The 23,034-nt window shown below is 40.5% G+C and overlaps 1 protein-coding gene across 1 annotated transcript; it reads left to right on the plus strand.

Annotated features, from left to right (window-relative positions):
- Positions 1-929: 929 nt before the first annotated feature.
- On the plus strand, positions 930-22,264 carry tada3l (transcriptional adaptor 3 (NGG1 homolog, yeast)-like). Its single transcript, XM_034167215.1, has 9 exons — positions 930-1,064; positions 4,471-4,707; positions 4,986-5,230; positions 5,663-5,768; positions 5,923-6,058; positions 14,162-14,265; positions 14,399-14,505; positions 19,501-19,692; positions 21,744-22,264. Exons 2-9 carry the CDS (start codon positions 4,498-4,500, stop codon positions 21,934-21,936), a joined length of 1,293 nt encoding a protein of 430 aa, XP_034023106.1. The 5' UTR covers positions 930-1,064; positions 4,471-4,497; the 3' UTR covers positions 21,937-22,264.
- The last annotated feature ends 770 nt before the right edge of the window (positions 22,265-23,034 follow it).

The raw sequence follows: 23,034 nt of genomic DNA on the forward strand, positions 1-23,034 counted from the left end.
CATGGCGTGTGCATGTACATTACCCAGTAATGCAATGCACCGTGACATCAAACCCTCAAGCTCAATTTTGATATATGGAACATCCATATGTTGGCTTGTATGGGGTTAAAATTATCTCATTAATATTTGTAAATGCACACATGGTGATCTACAAATAATCATTGATTTGCAAATGTGTTCAGATATCCACAAATGCAAATTTTATATTTGTAACTTGTAAATTGGTCTTTGCAAATAATGTTGTATTTGCAAATATAAAACTTAAACTTGTAAAAAAAATAAAATAATAATAATAATAATAATAATTTGTAAAACTGGAAATTGTATTTGTGAATTGAGTTTCAGCATTTGTGGATCACCAATTACACGCATTCATCGCTTTCCTCTGTGACGTAATTTTGAGACATTCTTTTCACGAAATCCACACAGATCCACAAATAAATGCCTACTGATTCGCAAATACACACTCACGCACACTGGATATCCACTACATGGCAGTGTGGTTCCATTCATTACAGAGCCATCTATTTAGATCTCTCAGCCATTTCACTCATTTTGACTTCTGATATGAGCTGGACGGACAAGGAGAGCAGTCACCATCATCTAATGTAAGTACAAACAACTTTTGTTGTCCTAACTTAAGATAAGACTGGACTCGCTTGATTATGTTCCTTTTTGACGAATCGCGATAAAGTCAATTTTCCCTCCAAGGTCCATGCTAGTTGATAGATAATCAAGCAAATATTTACAGATATTAATGAGACAATTTTAACCCCATAAATAAGTGACTTCTGCTTTAAAAGGAAGCGACTTCAGCACCCCTTTAACACGATTTGGTTTGTTCCAGTATTTTTCGCTCAATTTACAACTCATTAAGTCTGTTTTGGTCACTGAATATTACAGATATATTTTAGATATTCATGCGTTTTACAACGCAGTTTAAGTTTTAGTTCAGTCTTAATCTCATAGTTATATTGCAAATGTCGTGATTTTTACCCGACTCCATTTCTACCCCCCGTCTCTACTGTAATGGTTTATTCCATTATGGACACCATTCACCGACGGTACATGTTATTTTTCTTAAACATTCATAAATGCATTGCTGTTATTGCTGTGGTTTTCGGCAGTTTATATCCTACAGATTGAAGTGTTGTGCGTTTGCCATTTTGTGCCTTCGGGAATCATTCAAATCACAGCAGCCTGTGCTGTTTTTATTCAAACGTGAGCACGATTGAAGGCCCAGCAGCAGGCAGTGAGCGCTGAAGAATAATGCAGGTTATATTTTGGCGGATACGGCAAACACACACCGAACGATATTTGACCGGATCTCCTCGCTGATTGGCTAGTTCAAATGACATCATCGTAGAGTTTATTTCAACTAGAGGGGCGATACCAGGAATTTTGGTATTGCTCCGATACCAAGTAAATACAGGCCTAGTATCGCCGATATCAATACCGATACCGATACTTTTTCATATTTAAGCTTCATAGATCCAAAGGATTCAAAAGACCTAGGATAGAACATTGTACGTGAGAACAAAATACTTTATTATCACAGTCAACATTTTTGTTTAAAATAATATCACTCAACACAACTTAAAATCTACTGAGGTAGAAGGCTGACAAACCACAATACAAGGTTGCACTGCTCCATGCTGTGTGACAGCACAGCGCTGCTCTTACAGACAGAGAGTAGACTTTGATGAATCTGCATGTGCAGCAGTCAGTGCGTGCGGGAGAGAAAAAAGCTTGAGTATCGATGTTTTTACACGAGGATCGTTCAATATTAATACCAGCGTTGGTATCGATGTTAGGATCGATCCGCCCACCTCTCATTTCAACATGGCGGCGCCCTCGGCAAAGTTGAACTGGACGATATTTCGCCGTACACGGCACCGGCAAAATGGCGGGTTGCGCTGTTTTTCCGACCGTCTAAATTTATTCACAATGAAACGGAACGGCTGCGGTCGGGCGGGAATTTAAAGGTGATCGGAGTTTAAGATCTCCTTATTTCACATTCATGATAATAGCACGATATTGGTGATTTTCACTATTGAAAATTGGCATAGTTTACCATTCACTGTTTTCAGGGATGGACTGATGAAGGTTTTGCAGACATAACACTGACAGAGAAAAAAACAGGATAAGCACATGTGCCGACGTGGACTTTTGTATTTTCGTTTTTATTCTGTCTTGAATTTGCAGGTTTTGTTTATCATCCCCACCCTACACAGAAAATTACCAAGACTGCAAAAATTATTTACACCATGCCTGAAATTCTTTCCACCGCGTGGCGAAAAGCACTGGTGGACATAATTTTGGGCGCAGTGATGGAAATAATTTCAGGCATAGTGGAAATAATTTTCGCCACATGGTGGAAATAATTTCAGGCACGGCTATGCCACGTTTTTGAGCTGCGTGTAGCGTCTGAGAATCCCTCGAGCTGTTTCCACCGTGTGGGGGAAAAGCGCCAGTGGAAATAATTTTGGGCATGGTGGAAATAATTTCGGGCACAGCTATGCCACGTTTTTGAGCTGCTTTTAACGTCCGAGAATCCCCCGAGCTGCTTTTAGCGTCCGAGAATCCCTCAGGCAGTAGGAGATTTTCTGGTCCGATTCAAACGACTTCATGGCACCCAAAACGGCATGGAATCCCTCCACCAGTAGGTGATTTTCTGTTCCAATTCAAACAACTTTATGGCACCCAAAATGGCATTTAAAGATGAAAAATTATCACCAACACTCAATGCCGAGGACGCAGCCATGTTGAAATAGCCTTGACGATGATGTCATTTGAACTAGCCAATCAGTGAGGAGATCCGGTCAAATATCGCTAGGTGCATGCTTGGCGTACCCGGCAAAATATATGCCTCGGAAGAATATTGCTGCGTTCAAGAGTCCCATGTGAAATTTAAGCATTTCTTTTCCAAATACTGGGTATAAACAAGGGTGGAAAGCCAGTGAGTACGGCATAACTGTAGGTATGTGCATAAAAATTAGCTTTGTGAAATAATTTCCATCTACATTGACCCACTGGGCATTTTATTATACAGAAATACGTAACCTACAACATTGACATGTTTTGACGTCATTTTACACACACATCCAGTTTTATTGTATTTAGTACGTTTAATTTATTGCCATGAAGGCTATTTGTTGTTTAAACTATGCAGCAGGTGCCAGTCTTCTGCATATATTCCTTTTAATACAGGCTTTGGAACAATGTTCAGAAACACGGGTGTGTTTTACAACACTGAAACAATGCTTCAAGTTTGCTGTCACTAAGTTGTAGTACTGACAAAAAGTTCTGTTGCCGTTCCTAGTTATCCATTCTAGCCATTCTTTAATTATGGTCTGACCTTCCTGTCTGTTGTATATTTCATACCTTTTTTGGACTATTAGACTCCGGATGAATGCGCAGAAATGCAGGTGTGTCAAAGGTTTTAAAATATTTCTTTCAGAAAAATACTTAGCCACCAAAATAGGACTATAACATGAAATAAATACCAAAATATGAAAGATCTGTTGTGCTTCAGTGTGGAGATATACAAAGCCAAAACTGCTACAAAGCGCCAACTGATTTATTTATTTAATTTTATGGTTTTCAGCAAGCTGTAAACTAAGAAATATGCAACTTTGGATCTTCTTTCATACTAGCTGGACATCTATTACCTAAGAACAACTCCTGAAAATTTCACACATCCAACATGAGCAATTCAGAAGTAATGGTTTGTTGAATTTCACATCTTTTTCTGTAAAACTTGTTTTTGCAGTAAACTCAGTGCCACACACCATTTTTAAAACCAAAATATCTAAAAAAAAAAAAAATAAAGATATAAGGCTGAAACTTTGGTGTTTACTGGGAATAACATTAGTTTTTGAAAGAATGAAGCAAATCTGAAATTGTTAGTTTGGGGGCCTTTGGTGAGTTCACATGGACTTGTAGTCAACCATAAGTTTTGATATCATCCCTAGCCACATGTTAGGTTATTTATTTATTTAATAAATTTTCCTATTCTCTTGTATATTTTGTACTGTATTTGGCCACATAGTGGGCATCATGGGTTCTTCCCATGGTTACATGTTAGCTGACAGTCACATGGAGGAGCCGTATGCTGCATCGAGCAGGTGGCAGAAACACAGGGTATTACAGAGTTACTTTTTCAATTGATGTGGTGCAATAAAGTTAACCACCTTTTAATCACTTAATCACTCATTATGTGCTTTAGTGAATTATGCCATTATACCTTTTGTTGTTTTTGAGTGATTGCTTACACAAATTGGCTGGAATAAACTGACTGAATGACTCACTCACTCATTTCCATTTTTTGCTCCACAAGTCCTTTTCTGTGACCAGGACAGGGAATTTTCAACTTGCAAATAGTCTGGAATGCACCGTAAATCTACTTGTTCGGCACTGATTGTGATTTTGACTAACTGACATAAGTGCACTGTCCTTTTTTTGTATCAGTTAATTCAGACACTCCAGCACAGCATCATGAGTGACTTGAAGGACTGCCCTCCACTGAAATATTATGACTTCAAACCAGTTGAGCACGTCAAGGTGTGTCCTCGCTATACGGCTGTGCTAGGTCGTTCAGAGGATGATGGGATTGGCATTGAGGAGCTGGACACATTGCAGCTAGAGCTGGAGACCCTTCTGTCCTCAGCCAATCGGCGTCTCCGAGCCCTGGAGGAGCAGCGACAGGTAGAAGGATGGAGATAGCCCCTGATCATTCTACCATTGATCACATTTTGTTTAATTTGAAGACATTTAATTAGGACAACTTATATTTCAGATGCCGTGATGGATGAATTCTTCCTTTTATCTTTATGGTGTGCAGATCATTGTGTGTGACATAATGAGTGGTTGATTTTAAGCTACTGGCAGACTAGGCAACTGGTCATCGGTTTTGGATGCTTTGTTTATTTTGACAGTGTCATCGTCACGTTTTGGTTGTGACTAGAACTCTTTTTACATCTCAGATCCTCACAGACTGGCAGGACAAGAAGGGAGATAAACGTTTTCTAAAGCTGGGGAAGGAGCCGGATCCCGCTGCCTCATCTCGGCACAAATCCAAGAAGCCAAAGTTGGATGGCAAAGGGGCTGGTCCTGGGCCAGGTCCTGGTCGACCCAAATCTAAAAACCTGCAGCCTAAAGTCCAAGAATATGAGTTTACAGAAGATCCACAGGACATTCCACGAACCCCCAAAAACGATGCTCCCAACAGGTCAGTGACTATTTATGAAGTAGTGTGTAATATCTGTTGTAGTTGTGCTTACCTTATGTCAACGTAAGCCTTGTTCATTGGAAGGTTTGCTTCATTCTCTGCCGCCCCCTGTGAGATTAGGCTTCAAGGTTTCGGTGTTGACATGTGAAATAATGAATGGAAGTGTGCACTTGTATCTCATAGGTCATATGGATCCTTATGTACCATCTCATATGATTCATTCATAAAATAACAGCTTTTCTCTTACAATTTATTGGTTGTATTTTTTATGTTATTGCATTATGGTCTGTTCAGGGTTAATTTAACTCTGGTTATCAGTTATATACTAAAATTATTATGATTAAATCATCTGACATTTTTTTTAACTTATTAATGAGGCTGTTTTCAGAAAAGTGTGTTGCAAGTTGTGTAGTTTGAAATGTTTGGTTTCAGATTTTGGGCGTCAGTGGAGCCATACTGTGCTGATATCACAAGTGAAGACTTGCAGTTGCTGGAAGAGCTTTTGAAACCCCCAGAGGATGAAGGAGAGTATTATAAAGTATGACATGAATCCATATTTATTGTGTACAACTTCACCATTGGCATGCCCAGAGTCCAGTTGTTATTTATGTGAATGTGAATTGCAAATGTGTTGATAATGGACAGTGAGCAATGCATTAATGCCTCTTTGGTGCTGGATTTGTTAATGGTAGATTCCAGCATTGGGCAAACATTACTCTCAGCGGTGGGCTCAGGAGGATCTGCTGGAGGAACAGAGGGAAGGTGCACGAGCAAACGATAAGAAGAAGAACCTCATGGGAGGGCCGCTCTCTGAACTGGACGCTAAAGGTTAGAGAAAGGAGCAGCCGTTCACGTGAGAACACCCAGACCCCGTTTAAAATCTGAAAATCTTCTGCAGCCTGCCAAACACTTTAATCACAATTTTGATTGACACATGAGAACAAGATAAATTATTATGTGGCTGTGATACGAAGAGCGCTCTGATTGGCCTTTCCGGTCTGATATTTTCCCATATCAGACCGATTACCATGACAGTAGGTCCAGATTGCATTTCACATGTATTACAAACCAGAAAGCTAAAAACACGATTAGAAAAACCAAGTCGGACATGAACATACTCCATAAATATCTAAACAGCATAGAAGAAAACACACAGATTGAAAGCTTAGTTCATCATAGAGGAGAAGAAAGCAAACAGATCTGACTGCGAGCCCAATACAGTCAGCTTTCATACTCAGACGATACTGTAATAGCCATATAATAAACTAATTATTGACCTCACTTGCTCAGTCTGTACGGGAATATCAGATCTCTGTGTTTTTCAAATGGACGTTGCTAAATGCTTGGTCCATGCGAAAAAGCACCTCTGTCTGATATTTTCCTGTACAGACATCTCGCTCGGTTAATAATCCTTTAGTATCTCTTTCTCTCAAATTCAAATTGCTTCATTAACATGATTGTTTGGATACAGTTTGTCAAAGCTCTTATGAAAGAACATCAAGGTAACGATACAGAGAATAATAAAGCAAAAAAAAAAATTGTGTATGTATCTTACATTAGTGACTAGTGCCCCTCAGGTTCTTATATTTAAAAAAACAATGTGTTGCCAAAGTAGCTTCCTTCACCACAATGTATGGCCTTTTTTGTGTCAACACAGTTAAAATTTGGGATAGAAATATAGTAATTTAAGAATGTGATCTCTTAAATTTTAACCCCCAGGTTATGGTTACTGAGTGTGTACCTGGTCAGGACTTGCCTTTGTTTCATATTTCTAACAGAAATGAGACACTGCCAGTCATTTAGGGAATAACCCTGTTGTGTCTGATGACTGTCTGATGATAATGCATCACTGGTAAAACTCAATTTGCGACCCTAAAATCCAGCATTAACGCCTGCAAATCATCAGGCACAAGGAGGTTATTCCCATTCTAATTCAGTTCCATCGTTTGCACGGTTTATTTTTCTGTAAGTAATTCGACCTGAGTCAACACCCCCGAGTCACACTAACTGTCAGAATGCTCGTAGCACGGGCCGGGGCGGAGGATTAGCAGCAGTCTTCCATTTCAGCTTATTAATTAATCAAAAACCCAGACAGAGCTTTAATTCATTTGAAAGCTTGTCTGTTAGTCTTGTCCATCCAAATTGGAAGTCTCAAAAACCAGTTTTATTTGTTATTATCTATCGTCCACCTGGTCGTTACTGTGAGTTTCTCTGTGAATTTTCAGACCTTTTGTCTGACTTAGTGCTTAGCTCAGATAAGATAATTATAGTGGGCGATTTTAACATCCACACAGATGCTGAGAATGACAGCCTCAACACTGCATTTAATCTATTATTAGACTCTATTGGCTTTGCTCAAAAAGTAAATGAGTCCACCCACCACTTTAATCATATCTTAGATCTTGTTCTGACTTATGGTATGGAAATAGAAGACTTAACAGTATTCCCTGAAAACTCCCTTCTGTCTGATCATTTTTTAATAACATTTACATTTACCCTGATGGACTACCCTGCAGTGGGGAATAAGTTTCATTACACTAGAAGTCTTTCAGAAAGCGCTGTAACTAGGTTTAAAGATATGATTCCTTCTTTATGTTCTCTAATGTCATATACCAACACAGAGCAGAGTAGCTACCTAAACTCTGTAAGGGAGTTAGAGTATCTCGTCAATAGTTTTACATCCTCATTGAAGACAACCTTGGATGCTGTAGCTCCTCTGAAAAAGAGAGCTTTAAATCAGAAGTGTCTGACTCCGTGGTATAACTCACAAACTCGTAGCTTAAAGCAGATAACCCGTAAGTTGGAGAGGAAATGGCGTCTCACTAATTTAGAAGATCTTCACTTAGCCTGGAAAAAGAGTTTGTTGCTCTATAAAAAAGCCCTCCATAAAGCTAGGACATCTTTCTACTCATCACTAATTGAAAAAAATAAGAACAACCCCAGGTTTCTTTTCAGCACTGTAGCCAGGCTGACAAAGAGTCAGAGCTCTATTGAGCTGAGTATTCCATTAACTTTAACTAGTAATGACTTCATGACTTTCTTTGCTAACAAAATTTTGACTATTAGAGAAAAAATTACTCATAACCATCCCAAAGATGTATCGTTATCTTTGGCTGCTTTCAGTGATGCCGGTATTTGGTTAGACTCTTTCTCTCCGATTGTTCTGTCTGAGTTATTTTCATTAGTTACTTCATCCAAACCATCAACATGTTTATTAGACCCCATTCCTGCCAGGCTGCTCAAGGAAGTCCTACCATTATTCAATGCTTCAATCTTAAATATGATCAATCTATCTTTGTTAGTTGGTTATGTACCACAGGCCTTTAAGGTGGCAGTAATTAAACCATTACTTAAAAAGCCATCACTTGACCCAGCTATCTTAGCTAATTATAGGCCAATCTCCAACCTTCCTTTTCTCTCAAAGATTCTTGAGAGGGTAGTTGTAAAACAGCTAACTGATCACCTGCAGAGGAATGGTCTATTTGAAGAGTTTCAGTCAGGTTTTAGAATTCATCATAGTACAGAAACAGCATTAGTGAAGGTTACAAATGATCTTCTTATGGCTTCGGACAGTGGACTTATCTCTGTGCTTGTTTTGTTGGACCTCAGTGCTGCTTTTGATACTGTTGACCATAAAATTTTATTACAGAGATTAGAGCATGTCATAGGTATTAAAGGCACTGCGCTGCGGTGGTTTGAATCATATTTGTCTAATAGATTACAGTTTGTTCATGTAAATGGGGAATCTTCTTCACAGACTAAAGTTAATTATGGAGTTCCACAAGGTTCTGTGCTAGGACCAATTTTATTCACTTTATACATGCTTCCCTTAGGCAGTATTATTAGACGGTATTGCTTAAATTTTCATTGTTACGCAGATGATAACCCAGCTTTATCTATCCATGAAGCCAGAGGATACACACCAATTAGCTAAACTGCAGGATTGTCTTACAGACATAAAGACATGGATGACCTCTAATTTCCTGCTTTTAAACTCAGATAAAACTGAAGTTATTGTACTTGGCCCCACAAATCTTAGAAGCATGGTGTCTAACCAGATCGTTACTCTGGATGGCATTTCCCTGATCTCTAGTAATACTGTGAGAAATCTTGGAGTCATTTTTGATCAGGATATGTCATTCAAAGCGCATATTAAACAAATATGTAGGACTGCCTTTTTGCATTTACGCAATATCTCTAAAATCAGAAAGGTCTTGTCTCAGAGTGATGCTGAAAAATTAATTCATGCATTTATTTCCTCTAGGCTGGACTATTGTAATTCATTATTATTAGGTTGTCCTAAAAGTTCCCTAAAAAGCCTTCAGTTGGTTCAGAATGCTGCAGCTAGAGTACTGATGGGGACTAGCAGGAGAGAGCATATCTCACCCGTGTTGGCCTCTCTTCTTTGGCTTCCTGTTAATTCTAGAATAGAATTTAAAATTCTTCTTCTTACTTATAAGGTTTTGAATAATCAGGTCCCGTCTTATCTTAGGGACCTCGTAGTACCATATCACCCCAATAGAGCGCTTCGCTCTCAGACTGCAGGCTTACTTGTAGTTCCTAGGGTTTGTAAGAGTAGAATGGGAGGCAGAGCCTTCAGCTTTCAGGCTCCTCTCCTGTGGAACCAGCTCCCAATTCAGATCAGGGAGACAGATACCCTCTCTACTTTTAAGATTAGGCTTAAAACTTTCCTTTTCGCTAAGGCTTATAGTTAGGGCTGGATTAGGTGACCCTGGACCATCCCTTGGTTATGCTGCTTTAGACGTAGACTGTGGGGGGGTTCCCATGATGCACTGTTTCTTTCTCTTTTTGCTCCGTATGCATCACTCTGCATTTAATCATTAGTGATCGATCTCTGCCCCCCTTCACAGCATGTCTTTTTCCTGGTTCTTTCCCTCAGCCCCAACCAGTCTCAGCAGAAGACTGCCCCTCCCTGAGCCTGGTTCTGCTGGAGGTTTCTTCCTGTTAAAAGGGAGTTTTTCCTTCCCACTGTAGCCAAGTGCTTGCTCATAGGGGGTCGTTTTGACCGTTGGGGTTTTTCATAATTATTGTATGGCCTTGCCTTACAATATAGAGCGCCTTGGGGCAACTGTTTGTTGTGATTTGGCGCTATATAAGAAAAAAGTTGATTGATTGATTGATTGATCCGTGTTTTCAGCGAAAGACCGCTTCACCACTGAAGACTACATCTAAACCCGCATAATAATATAGTTCGATAAAACTGTTACACAGACCGTAGTTTTACGGAAATGTTGCTAGATTCCTGGTCCCGAGTCGTCAAGTAATCACCATTAGTATTGTATTTATCAGTTATCACAGCAGTAATTGCAATATTTACATCAGTCGGCAAAGCTTACCGTAGCAACAGCGTCTTCATGCCAAACTGGAAATTCTGTGAGCAGACCCACAGATTTCTCCATCTCATCAACTGCATTGAGTAATTCTGTATCCGAATCCACACAAATACTTTCATATTTCACTTTCATTGTTTTATTGGGGGGGGATACCAGTCAGTATCTGGTGTGACCACCATTTGCCTCATGCAGTGCAACACATCTCCTTCGCATAGAGTTGATCAGGTTGTCAATTGTGGCCTGCGGAATGTTGGTCCACTCTTCTTCAATGGCTGTGCGAAGTTGCTGGATATTGGCAGGAACTGGTACACGCTGTCGTATACGCCGGTCCAGAGCATCCCAAACATGCTCAATGGGTGACATGTCCGGTGAGTATGCCGGCCATGCAAGAACTGAGACATTTTCAGCTTCCAAGAATTGTGTACAGATCCTTGCAACATGGGGCCGTGCATTATCCTGCTGCAACATGAGGTGATGTTCTTGGATGTATGGCACAACAATGGGCCTCAGGATCTCATCACGGTATCTCTGTGCATTCAGAATGCCATCAATAAAATGCACCTGTGTTCTTCGTCCATAACAGACGCCTGCCCATACCATAACCCCACCGCCACCATGGGCCACTCGATCCACAACACTGACATCAGAAAACCGCTCACCCACACGACGCCACACACGCTGTCTGCCATCTGCCCTGAACAGTGTGAACCGAGATTCATCCGTAAAGAGAACACCTCTCCAACGTGCCAAACGCCAGCGAATGTGAGCATTTGCCCACTCAAGTCGGTTACGACGACGAACTGGAGTCAGGTCGAGACCCCGATGAGGACGACGAGCATGCAGATGAGCTTCCCTGAGACGGTTTCTGACAGTTTGTGCAGAAATTCTTTGGTTATGCAAACCGACTGTTTCAGCAGCTGTCCGAGTGGCTGGTCTCAGACGATCTTGGAGGTGAACATGCTGGATGTGGAGGTCCTGGGCTGGTGTGGTTACATGTGGTCTGCGGTTGTGAGGCTGGTTGGATGTACTGCCAAATTCTCTGAAACGCCTTTGGAGACGGCTTATGGTACAGAAATGAACATTCAATACACGAGCAACAGCTCTGGTTGACATTCCTGCTGTCAGCATGCCAACTGCACGCTCCCTCAAATCTTGTGACATCTGTGGCATTGTGCTGTGTGATAAAACTGCACCTTTCAGAGAGGCCTTTTATTGTGGACAGTCTAAGGCACACCTGTGCACTAATCATGGTGTCTAATCAGCATCTTGATATGGCACACCTGTGAGGTGGGATGGATTATCTCAGCAAAGGAGAAGTGCTCACTATCACAGATTTAGACTGGTTTGTGAACAATATTTGAGGGAAATGGTGATATTGTGTATGTGGAAAAAGTTTTAGATCTTTGAGTTCATCTCATACAAAATGGGAGCAAAACCAAAAGTGTTGCATTTATATTTTTGTTGAGTGTATGATAGATTAAAGGACACGTCACACTGAAACCATAACAGTTTAGATTTAGGCTGTTAGTGACCATCCAATGATCCACCGGGATTACGTTGTGCACTTCCGTGAGCAGTTTCAAAGTATACGGCAACCGCAGCAAACAGCGATGGAGACTTCCGAAAACAAAGTACTTGTGAGTACTCATGTGTTTCCGACAGGTGATGTCATTACTAGAAGCGTCCCAGCGTGTGCTTCAATGGAATGTATCTGTTAACGTTAAGAACGGAGGCACAGATTAATTCCAAAATTTACACAAGTGTGATGTGCAGCCGGTCTGCTCTGTGTCAGCCTGATCCTGTCAGATCTCAGAAGCTAAGCAGTGTGGAGCCTGGTTAGTACTTGGATGGGAGACCTCTTTGGAACACCAGTGCCTGTGTTTTTCTCCAGGTTACACTGGAGTTGCGTCAGGAAGGGCATCCGGCGTACAACTTGTGCCAAATACAAATGCAAATCTGTATGTATCTGCTGTGGCACGGGAGCAGCCGAATAGACGACACAAGTGTGATGTCGTGTTATGACGACTCGTTTTTAAGTGATAACTGTTCATTTTGATGTATTCACGGTAAAAGGAGCAGCTGTGAGAAGGGTTTTTTTTTGCATCTGTGGCAATTAGTCATAAACACAGCCTGTTAAAAACACTGATAAGTGTTGTATATAACTTTGAAAAATCTAATAAATATATATATATCTATGTCATCATGTTGTCATGTTGTCTGTACAAATGTCACGGAGACATTCCAAGTCCATTAAGTGGCAATAAACAACTGACATGCAAGTTAAAACAGCGTAACAGCCATTTTAACCTGCATGTCAGCTGTTTTTTTAAAGGATTATTCAACATTAATTCTCACTCATCCTCAGTCACTCGGATCCACAGCGATTTTCGAGTTGGTCAGAGAATAATGTCCAGATCCACTTGCTCTCAGGTTCTGATCGGACATTATGCACACGTCCCCGGAGGACAGCATGATGTAAAATACGCTCATAAAACCTTTTTACCTCTCAATCAGGTTGTACTTTCCACATAAATACACAAATTCTTGATTGTTCCTGCTCAGAGACTGCAAACCAGGGACAGATCCAAACTGAAAGAAGAGGGTGTTGCGGGGGGGGGGGGTGCCCTCCACAACACCCCTTGATTAAAGATCCACTTTTGAAGACACTTTTCATACTACTACTTATGATAATAATAAAATGTTTAAATCCGTATTTCTCTGGGCTTGTGTTTTACTGTGCTTCTAGACTAAGTTTAATTGATAAGCCATATAAAAATAAGTGCACTTAATTTAAGTTTCCTGTATAACTAAAGTGTGATGTGAAGCAATATCTTTTTTAATGTAATGTCTAAGCTCAGGCATTACTAGATCTGTTTGGGGTTCTAGATTTGAAATCAGGTTAGTTTGGATGAGGGAAGCCAAAAATATGAACATATTTACAGCTCTTGTGGTTAGTAATCTTATCAAACAAAAATGTAGGTTGTGATATCAATTTTGGTTCAAAGTAAAGAAAAGGTGAAAATGTGCAAGAGAAAATACAAATACAACACACATTAAGCAGTACAACTAAATTAGGGCTGTCAGAGTGAGAAAATGGTCATTTAAAAAAACCCTCCATAATGCATTCCTAGACATCAAAAACCCAAAATACCCCCCCAATCCTTCCCAAATTTCAGATCCTGGCTACAGGCCTGGTATTGAATTAAGTAAAAGTTGTAGAAAAGTTGTCCCCTTAAAATGTGTTTCTCCTGAAGTATTTAAATAATGTGTAGGTTAAAGTCTTTCTATAATATGATGCTGAATTGGAAAAGAGCAGCAATGGTTAGTGAGTGAAATATAATCTTGTTCAGCAGGAGAACAACTTGCTGTTTTCTTAGCTGTCTCCACCTTGTTTTACCTTAAATCCTAGATGTGTATAAAAAGGTAGATGGTGAACAGCTCATGATTTGGCCGTGAAAAAAATTTCAGTCAGAATTTATTTATTTTTTTTGCTTTAATCCCTGTCATTGTGACGTACTGTAATCACTGAACAAAATGATCTGTGTCCACTTCAGTGTTTGTGTTCATGTTCACACAGATGTGGACTCTCTGCTGAAAAAGTCAGAATCTCAACATGAGTCTCCAGAAGACGGATGTCCCTTTGGCCCTTTGACACAGCGTCTGCTCCAGGCTCTTGTAGAGGTCGGCGTTTATGTGCTTGAATTGATAATGCAGAAACCTGAAAGCTACAGCAACTGAAATGTTCGTTTTAGAGTCCTGTGAAAACGCAGTGACACAACTGGTAATGAGAGACGATGTATTTGTTGTGTTCCAGGAGAACATTATATCCCCCATGGAGGATTCTCCTTTACCAGATATTTCAGGGAAAGACGCTAATGATGGTGCTGGAACCTCTCCTCGAAGCCAAGGCAAAGCTTTTAGGTATTTCTGCAGCACGTTTTAATTTTGCCACATAGTCATAGTCTTGATTCTTCTCATTAATAAACCTCAGCAGCAGCCATGTTGCAGACAGATTTTTAAGTCAGACTGACTAACAAACCTCAAATTCTGGATTGTTTAAACAAGGCAAATGCAGCGGTGTCAAATCTTGCATTTTGTTTATTGGCCACTTGAGGCTGGCTCCAGAAGAGAGCAACTCCCTGTAGAACCCCATATTAAAATGTCCAACTTTACAGCAGAACTAAATATGTACAGCCTGGTACAAAAATGATTTTGGTCTCTATAGCTAGTCGCCCCTTCATGGCAACTGTGCAAGGAATGAATTTTTCACCAGCACCAATGTGAGCGTTTTATGGCAAGTATCTGAGATAATACCACTTACTGTGTGATTAATTACACTAACACACCATCTGAGAAGTCTGTGCTCCAGTATTTCCCATCAATGAAATTTATGTTATTTAATTTGTACTTTAGTGCCATTGCCGCTGTTCACAGGTGTTGGTAAATTGGTGACATTAGCTCCGCTGTTACTCAACGGTTAGGGAGGCAACAAGGCGGTCATAATTTTTAATACCCACACCCAGGCCATCCATCATGGAAACCACTGCATTAATGAAACACCTGAACCAAGGTTAACCTGTTAGTTTGTTTTAGTGCAGCCGATAACTGAAACAATCATGCAAATGGTGATAACAGCATCAAATTTGGTAGAAATACTCTTTAGACAAAACTCTTTTTTCAAAATCCTCTTTTGAAAAAAACGATCGGCCACTTGACTTTTCAATCGGTGGTCAGGTAGGGGTCAGTTGAAGAATTACACAGAGGTCAAAATTAAAAGATGCTCCAATCATATTGAAAAATATTCCACATTATTTGCCTGATCATAAAGAATCCAAAAAGGTATAGTTTGGACTATCTGTGGCTGAATTCTATGGAGTTACGGGATAAAAACAGCAAGAATGGTGACAAAGGTCAGTGTCATTTTGTACAGGGGTCAAAGATTAAAGTTGCTCTAGTTTTGGTAAAAAGTGATGCAAATTATTGGTTGAGCTAATAGGATTAATAAATGGGATAGTTTTGACAGTGCTGAATGCTTGGTCTCCAAAGTAAAGGTCAAACAAGGTCTACGTCTGTTGGATTTTATGACATGTGACATATATTACCCCATAACATGATAAGTAAGGATGATACATGGTCCAAACTATTTCTTTTTAAAACCGTGTTAACTCAACTAGTAATTTGCATCAGTTTTTACCAAAATTGGAGCAACTTTAACTTTTGACCCCTATACAAACCGACACTGACCTTTGTCACCATTCTTGCTGTTTTTATCCCATAACTCCATAGAATTCAGGTACAGACCATCCAAACCATACCTTTTTGGAATCTTTATGATCAGGCAAATAATGTGGCATAGGTTTTAGTATGATTGGAGCATCTTTTAATTTTGTAATTCTTCAATTGACCCCTAACTGAGCACCAACTGAAAAATCAAATGGCCAGTCGGTTTTTTCAAGAGAGGATTGTCGGAGGACCCTCTCTGAGCCCCTCTCCGTAGCCTGAAGTGCACCCCCCAAATATTTAAACTACACATAGAAATTACACCGACCGCATGGACTGTGGTTGGCCACTTTTCCGGTTTCATTCCCTTATCTCCTGTCATATTTTAAAGTGTTTGCAGTGCGTCCAGCGATCACATTCTGATCATGCATCAAATAGAGGAACTTTTGGAAGAGAAGTCCACAAATATGGCAACCTTTACAACACAGCCTCAAAAAACTAGAAAGACAGAAAGTTCCTGTGTTATTGATGTTCTGCCCACTACTGTTTTGGCGGGAAATTGCATTGCGACACCCAGCAATGTGACAGAGAACTTCGAAAGGGTCACGCACACATTGACGTGGTTGTGTGGCCAGGGAGTTATGGAGTTGTAGAAGCATAAAAAGGGCTTTTCCCGGTGTTAAGTACTGCCAAGATGGTAACATTTGGAACCACCATATTTGACCTTCAAAATTGCTCTTCAGAAGACCTGTGCATGACACCACGGAGGGTTTGTCCAGGATATACAGTGCATCTGGAACGTATTCGCAGCGCTTCACGTTTTTCACATTTTGTTATGTAACAACCTTATTCCAAAATGGAGTGAATTAAATTTTTTTCACTCAAAATTCTACCCACAACACCCATAACGGCAACATGTTTTTTTTTTTTAATTGTTGCAAATTTATTAAACTAAAAAAATAAATAATCACATGTACATCAATATTCACACTCTTTGCTAAATAACTAAACTAAATAAATAATAGTTAAATAGTTAAACTAACTAACTAAATAATAATAATACAACTGCTGTTTCAGTTGTATGTCCTTCCCCTCGGCCAGATGATTCAGGGCTTTAGGGATATTTCCTACCACCTGTTTGTGGACGACTTACAACTGTACTGTTCCTTTAAGATTTCAGAAGTCCACAAACTGAACTCTTTATTTGACTGCCTGTCACAGGTGAAGAAGTGGCTTAATGGAAACCATCTGCAACTAAACTCTGAAAAAACTAAGACACTTATTGTTGCTCCTGACAGTGCTGTTCCTGTTATCAGGAGGCCCCTTGGTGACTTGGGCTTAATGGCAAAAACAAGCCTTAGAAACCTTGGTGTTATTTTCAGTGAAGGAATGTCTCTTGGTCAGCACGCAAGCAAGCTTGTGAAGAATTGCTTCTTTCAACTGCGAAATATCGCCAAACTTAAACAATTGGTGTCACAGAAAGAATTAGAGGATATCATCCATGCCTTTGTCTCCACGCGGTTGGACTATTGCAACAGCCTGTTCACTTGCCTGGGTAAGAAGGAGCTAAATCGGTTGCAGTATGTTCAGAACTCTGCTGCGAGGCTTCTGACCTGCACCAACAGGAGAGCCCACATCACACCTATCTTGGAATCCCTCCACTGGCTCCCTGTTGCCTCCAGAATTAATTTTAAAATTTTGGTCTTGACTTTCAGAGCACTACATGGTCAGGCTCCTGATAACATTGCTGACTTGATTCAGCCCTACACCTCAGCCCGCGGCCTCAGATCTTCAGGTCAGAACCTGTTGATGGTTCCTCGAACCTGCTTTAAAACCCAAGGAGACCGATCTTTTAAAGCCGTAGCTCCACGTCTCTGGAACGAACTCCCTCTGTCCCTGCGATCCCTGGACTCTGTTGAGATGTTCAAAAAGCAACTAAAGACTCTACTTTTTGAACAGGCTTTTCATGGCCAATAATCTTTTAGTACTGAGTGTGTATTTTTACTGTATATTTTTATTGTTTTACCTTGTAAAGTGCTTTGTGACCCCTGTCTGCGAAAAGCGCTATATAAATAAAGTTTACTTACTTACTTACTAAATACTTTGTTGATCCACCTTTGGCAGCAATTACAGCCTCAGGTCTTCTTGCACAAGCTTGGTGCACCTATCTTTGGGCAGTTTTTCCATTCCTCTTTGCAGCACCTCTCAATCTCCATCAGGTTGATGGGGAACATCAGTGCACAGCCATTTTCAGATCTCTCCAGAAATGTTCAATGTGATTCAGTTCTGGGCTCTGGCTGGGCCACTTGAGGACATTCACAGAGTTGTCTTGAAGCCACTCCTTTGATATCTTGGCTGTGTGCTTAGAGTCATCATCCTGTCTAAAGATGAACTGTTGCCCCAGTCTGAGGTCAGGAGCGCTCTGGAGCAGGTTTTCACCCAGGATGTCTCTGTACGTTGCTGCATTCGTATTTCCCTCAGTCCTGACTAGTCTCCCAGTTCCTGCTGCTGAAAAATATCCCCACAGCATGATGCTGCCACCACCATGCTTCACTGTAGGGCTGGTGCCTGGTTTCCTCCGAACATGACACCTGGCATTCACACCAAAGAGTTCAATCTTTCTCTCATCAGACCAAAGAATTTTGTTTCTCATGGTCTGAGAATCCTTTAGGTGGCTTTTGGTAAACTACAGGTTGGCTGCCATGTGCCTTTTGCTAAGAAGTGGATTCCATCTGGCCACTCTACCATACAGGCCTGATTGTTGGATTGCTGCAGAGATGCTTGTCCTTCTTGAAGGTTCTCCTCTCTCCACAGAGGAATGCTGGAGTTCTGACAGAGTGACCATTGGGTTCATGGTCTCCTCTCTGACTAAGGCCCTTCTCCCGCAATCACTCAGTTTAGACGGGCAGCCAGCTCCAGGAAGAGTCCTGGTGATCTGAACTTCTTCCATTTATGGATGATGGAGGCCTCTGTGATCACTGGGACCTTCAAAGCAGCAGAAATGTTTCTGTACCCTTCCCCAGATTTGTGCCTCAATACAATCCTGTCTCAGAGGTTTACAGACAATTCCTTTGACTTCATGCTTTGTTTGTGCTCTGACATGCACTGTCAACTGTTGGACCATATATGTAGACAAGTGTGTGTGCCTTGTCAAATCATGTCCAATCAACTGAATTTACCCCAGGTGGATGCCAAATAAGCCGTATAAACATCTTAAAGATGATCAGTGGAAACAGGGTGTGTGTGAGCTCAGTTTTTGAACTTCATGGTAAAGGCTGTGAATACTTATGTATATGTAATTTCTTAGTTTTTTATTTTTAATAAATTTCCAAGATTTCACATTGTCATTATGGGGTATTGTGTGTAATTTTGGGGAAAAATTATTTTCATCCATTTTAGAACAAGGCTGTAACATAACAAAATGTGGAAAAAGTGAAGGGTTGTGAATACTTACTGGATGCACCGTATACAGACTGTGTATAATCATGAGCTAATTCCATCTGTCCTTTTTAAATGTCACTTTAACTCTGTTGTACCAAGTTATAACTTGACGTTCCTGTTGTTGTAGAGCTTTGTTTTCCTTGCATGTTGATGATTTTTTCCAGTGTGCTGTATTGTTGCATACTTTTTAAATTTACAAAAAAAAAAAAAAGAATTCTCCTCTCAAACTATTGCCTATCATTTTCTCTCTGTTAGCGTTCCTCATACTCGTTCCCTGGAGACACGGATCAAAGAGGAGCTGATTGCCCAGGGTTTACTAGACTCTGAGGAGCGGCCTGGGCCAGGAGGAGAAACTGAGGATGAGGTCTTGGCAGAACTACAAAAGAGACAAGCAGAGCTCAAAGCCCTGAGTACTCACAACAGAGCCCGAAAACACGACCTACTCCGGTGAGGATTCAGACCCACACTGGCTCTGATCACCTGTGCAGACAACTTGATGTTCTTATGTGTGAAGTTTGATGTTTACTCATGAATGCTTCTTATTGGAGCTAAAACAATTAGCTGTAACTGATTAAATTGATCATGAAAACAAACAATGTATAGACCCTGTGCTCACTGTGAATATTCATTCATTCATTTTCTATACTCAGTTATTGCAGTTAATAGTCACTGGAGAGCTGGAACTTATCCCAACAGTCATTGGGTGAGAGACGACGGGGTACACCTTGAACAGCTGGTCTATCACAGGGCATACTCCCACTCACACATAGTGTCAGTTTAGAGTCACCAATTCACCTAACCTGCAGGTCTTTGGAAGTGGGAAGAAGCTGGAACACCTGGAGGGAACCTATGCAAACAGTAGAAGAATATATAACCTCCAAACATAAAGAACCAGGTTGAAAGCAAACCTGAGACCTTCTTGCTGTGAGGCAACAGTGCTAATCACTAAGCAGGCAAACGTCTACTGGATATTCATTCATTTTCTATCCCTGCTTACTCCATTTAAGGGTCATGGAGGGGCTGGAGCCTGTCCCGGCAGTCATAGGGCATGAGCCAGTGTACACCCTGGACAGGACGCCAGTCTGTCACAGGGCCACATATAGACAGACATACAAAATCATTCACACACCAACAATTAATGTAAAGATTCCAGTTCACCTAACCTGCATGTCTTTGGATGTGGGAGGACATGGGGGGAACCTGAAATGTGAACACACAAACTCCCCACAGAAAGGCCCCAGGTGGGAAGAGATCCCACAGACCTTCTTTCTGTGAGGCAGCAGTGCTGACCACTAAGCCACCTTCTCCTGGATATTCACTCAGCAAAACAAAGTTGCTTCTTCTTGCTCGTGCATGGTTGCATAGTGGTTTTAATGGTGCACTGTCTCAAGAGTTTGTCCTCATTATGTGCATTTTAATTTGGTGAATTACAAGGTGGTAATGGTTATTGTTTACACAATCTGTGACTACCCCCCCCTCCCCCCATTTTGTTGTCTGAACCTGACGCGGTTACCAGCACTGGGTATAATTGACTAATATATGAGTAAATAGTTGAATAGTCTTTTTTACCCATTCTGATAGCTGCGTTATACCAAGATAACATCATATTATTAAAGCGAGTGATGAAGTGTGAAATCTCTGTCAGCCTACCAGGTCACTTATGCTTTGCACAGCAGTTAAAGACTGAATCTTGAAGTGATTTTGAAATCCAACTTACCATTTGTTCTGTGCCAATAAGAATTTTAAAGCGGTCACTGCAAACTACAGTGTGAACAGTGTGAGTAGACAATTCTCAAGCTCTGGTTCTAGACCCAAAATACTAATATTACATCTCACATTTGAAGATGGAGTCGAGCGTCAGTTGGATCATTACCAGTTTGTTTGTCTTGTCTACGTTACAGATATTTCAGAGTGGACTTTCATCGTCACGTGTAGTTTTTGCTTCTCCACTCTCATCCTGTTGTTTGCACAATCAGAGGAACATACGTGCACAACGCCATGCACCTGTCCGTCTGCTCCATGCTGTTTTAGCACTAAATGAAAACATTCTAACCTGTGATGTATGAAAGGATGCTGCTTGCAAACATGGCAACATCACCAATTTATTCATAAGCTTTTTCACAAATAAGTAAATAAATAAAATTATGAGAAAGAGAACTCTGAGCTGGGAAGGAGTACAGAAATGCCTCAGACTGACCACAGACAGAATAGTGGCAGAATGGTTATTTCACAGAGGCACAGGGGAATATCTCGATATATTAGTGAAATTAATATTTACTCAAATATGATGTTCAGTATTGGTTCATGTTGCCTTTTCAAACTGTAATTGGTTATTTCCAGTTGAATAAAGCAACAAAGAAGTCGATTAGTCCCTGCATTAATCAACCGAGTAATTGATTCATCAACGTGACAGTCATTAGATTTGAACATTGTCTTGATAAAGGTCAGTTTGCAGCCCTGCTCCTTGATTTTTAAGTGCCTGTGTTTGTGCCTCACAGGATGGCGAAGGAGGAGATGCGTAAGCAGGAACTGAGGCGGAGAGTCCGCGTGTCTGATAACGAAGTCATGGAGGGATTTCGGCGCATCATGGCGGCCAGGCAGAAGAAACGCACTCCAACAAAGAAGGAGAAGGACCAGGCGTGGAAAGCACTGAGGGAAAGGGAGAGCATCCTGAAGTTACTCGATGGATAGTAGAAGCACACGATTCTTTGGGTTTGTACAACAAAACAAATAAATAAATGCAAGACCAAGAGTTTCCTGTGATCATCAGAGTCATGACAGTTGTTGTCAGTGCACATGTGTAACAGTAATGTCTGGTAAAGTTTACTACTGCAAGAGCTGACACATTTATGTTGTGGATTTTGTGTCTTGTACAACATTCAGAAAGCTGATCTGATCAGTAACATTCAGTCTCTGTTTAGATCCTTTTGTTGAGGGTATTTTTTTTTGTAACATTGTCAGTTGTCACTTTCCATTTTGTTTACCATTGTGATATTACAAATAAATGCTACTTTATGAACTTTTTTGCATATGTGTTTTTTAATGGGGGATGGATTTAATGGGATGACTTAAATTTGTATAAATTGAGTCTGCATGTATTTGTTGTGAGGTGATCATAAGTTAAAAAAAAAAAAAAAAAAAAAAAAAAAAATATATATATATATATATATATATATATATCTTTTGCAGCTTTATGTGAGTAATGTAAATGTTCAATTGCTCACTGTTGTAAAAACTTACAACAGTTCTGTCAATCCATTCCAGTATAACTAAAAATTTTCGATAAAGCTCTGTATTATATTTGTGGTGGGACTGTAACTTCTAAAAGGGCATGTTCATTAGTCTGTGGGCCAGCGTGGTCCTGTGTGTTACCCCGCAACCCAAAAAAAATTTGGTGTCATTAGAAAGCTTAGAATGTCTAGATTACAAAAACAACTGGTAACAGTAAAAATACTGAGACTATGACAATATTGGATTACTACCCTGTCATTAACCACCCTATTACGGAATACAAAACTGTGAGTAGCAGAAGAGGCCACACATAAGGGCCCCTTCACACATAACACGAAGTTGGACAAAAGAAGCAGAAACCGACTGGAAATCCGCAAAAAAAAAAAAACTGCGAAACATTCCACCTGCTGCCGGGAGGGACACGGTCAGCCAGGTGTGCATGATACTGTGGCGACGGTTTCACGCATGCTTGTGCGCATGCACGAACACAGTGCGAGCACCTGGAACGACTGGTGACGCAGCAGTGGGGAAAAAGCCATACACTATAAAAAAAAATCC

The sequence above is a fragment of the Thalassophryne amazonica genome, chromosome 3 (assembly GCF_902500255.1).
Source record: "Thalassophryne amazonica chromosome 3, fThaAma1.1, whole genome shotgun sequence".
Taxonomy (NCBI): domain Eukaryota; kingdom Metazoa; phylum Chordata; class Actinopteri; order Batrachoidiformes; family Batrachoididae; genus Thalassophryne; species Thalassophryne amazonica.

Bases quoted from the DNA above. Each gene is read 5' to 3' on its own strand.
- tada3l (XM_034167215.1), top strand. From the start codon at position 4,498: ATGAGTGACTTGAAGGACTGCCCTCCACTGAAATATTATGACTTCAAA. The intron at 5,769-5,922 runs GTATGACATGAA...TGTTAATGGTAG, and splicing joins ATGAAGGAGAGTATTATAAA to ATTCCAGCATTGGGCAAACA. The intron at 6,059-14,161 runs GTTAGAGAAAGG...ATGTTCACACAG, and splicing joins CTCTGAACTGGACGCTAAAG to ATGTGGACTCTCTGCTGAAA.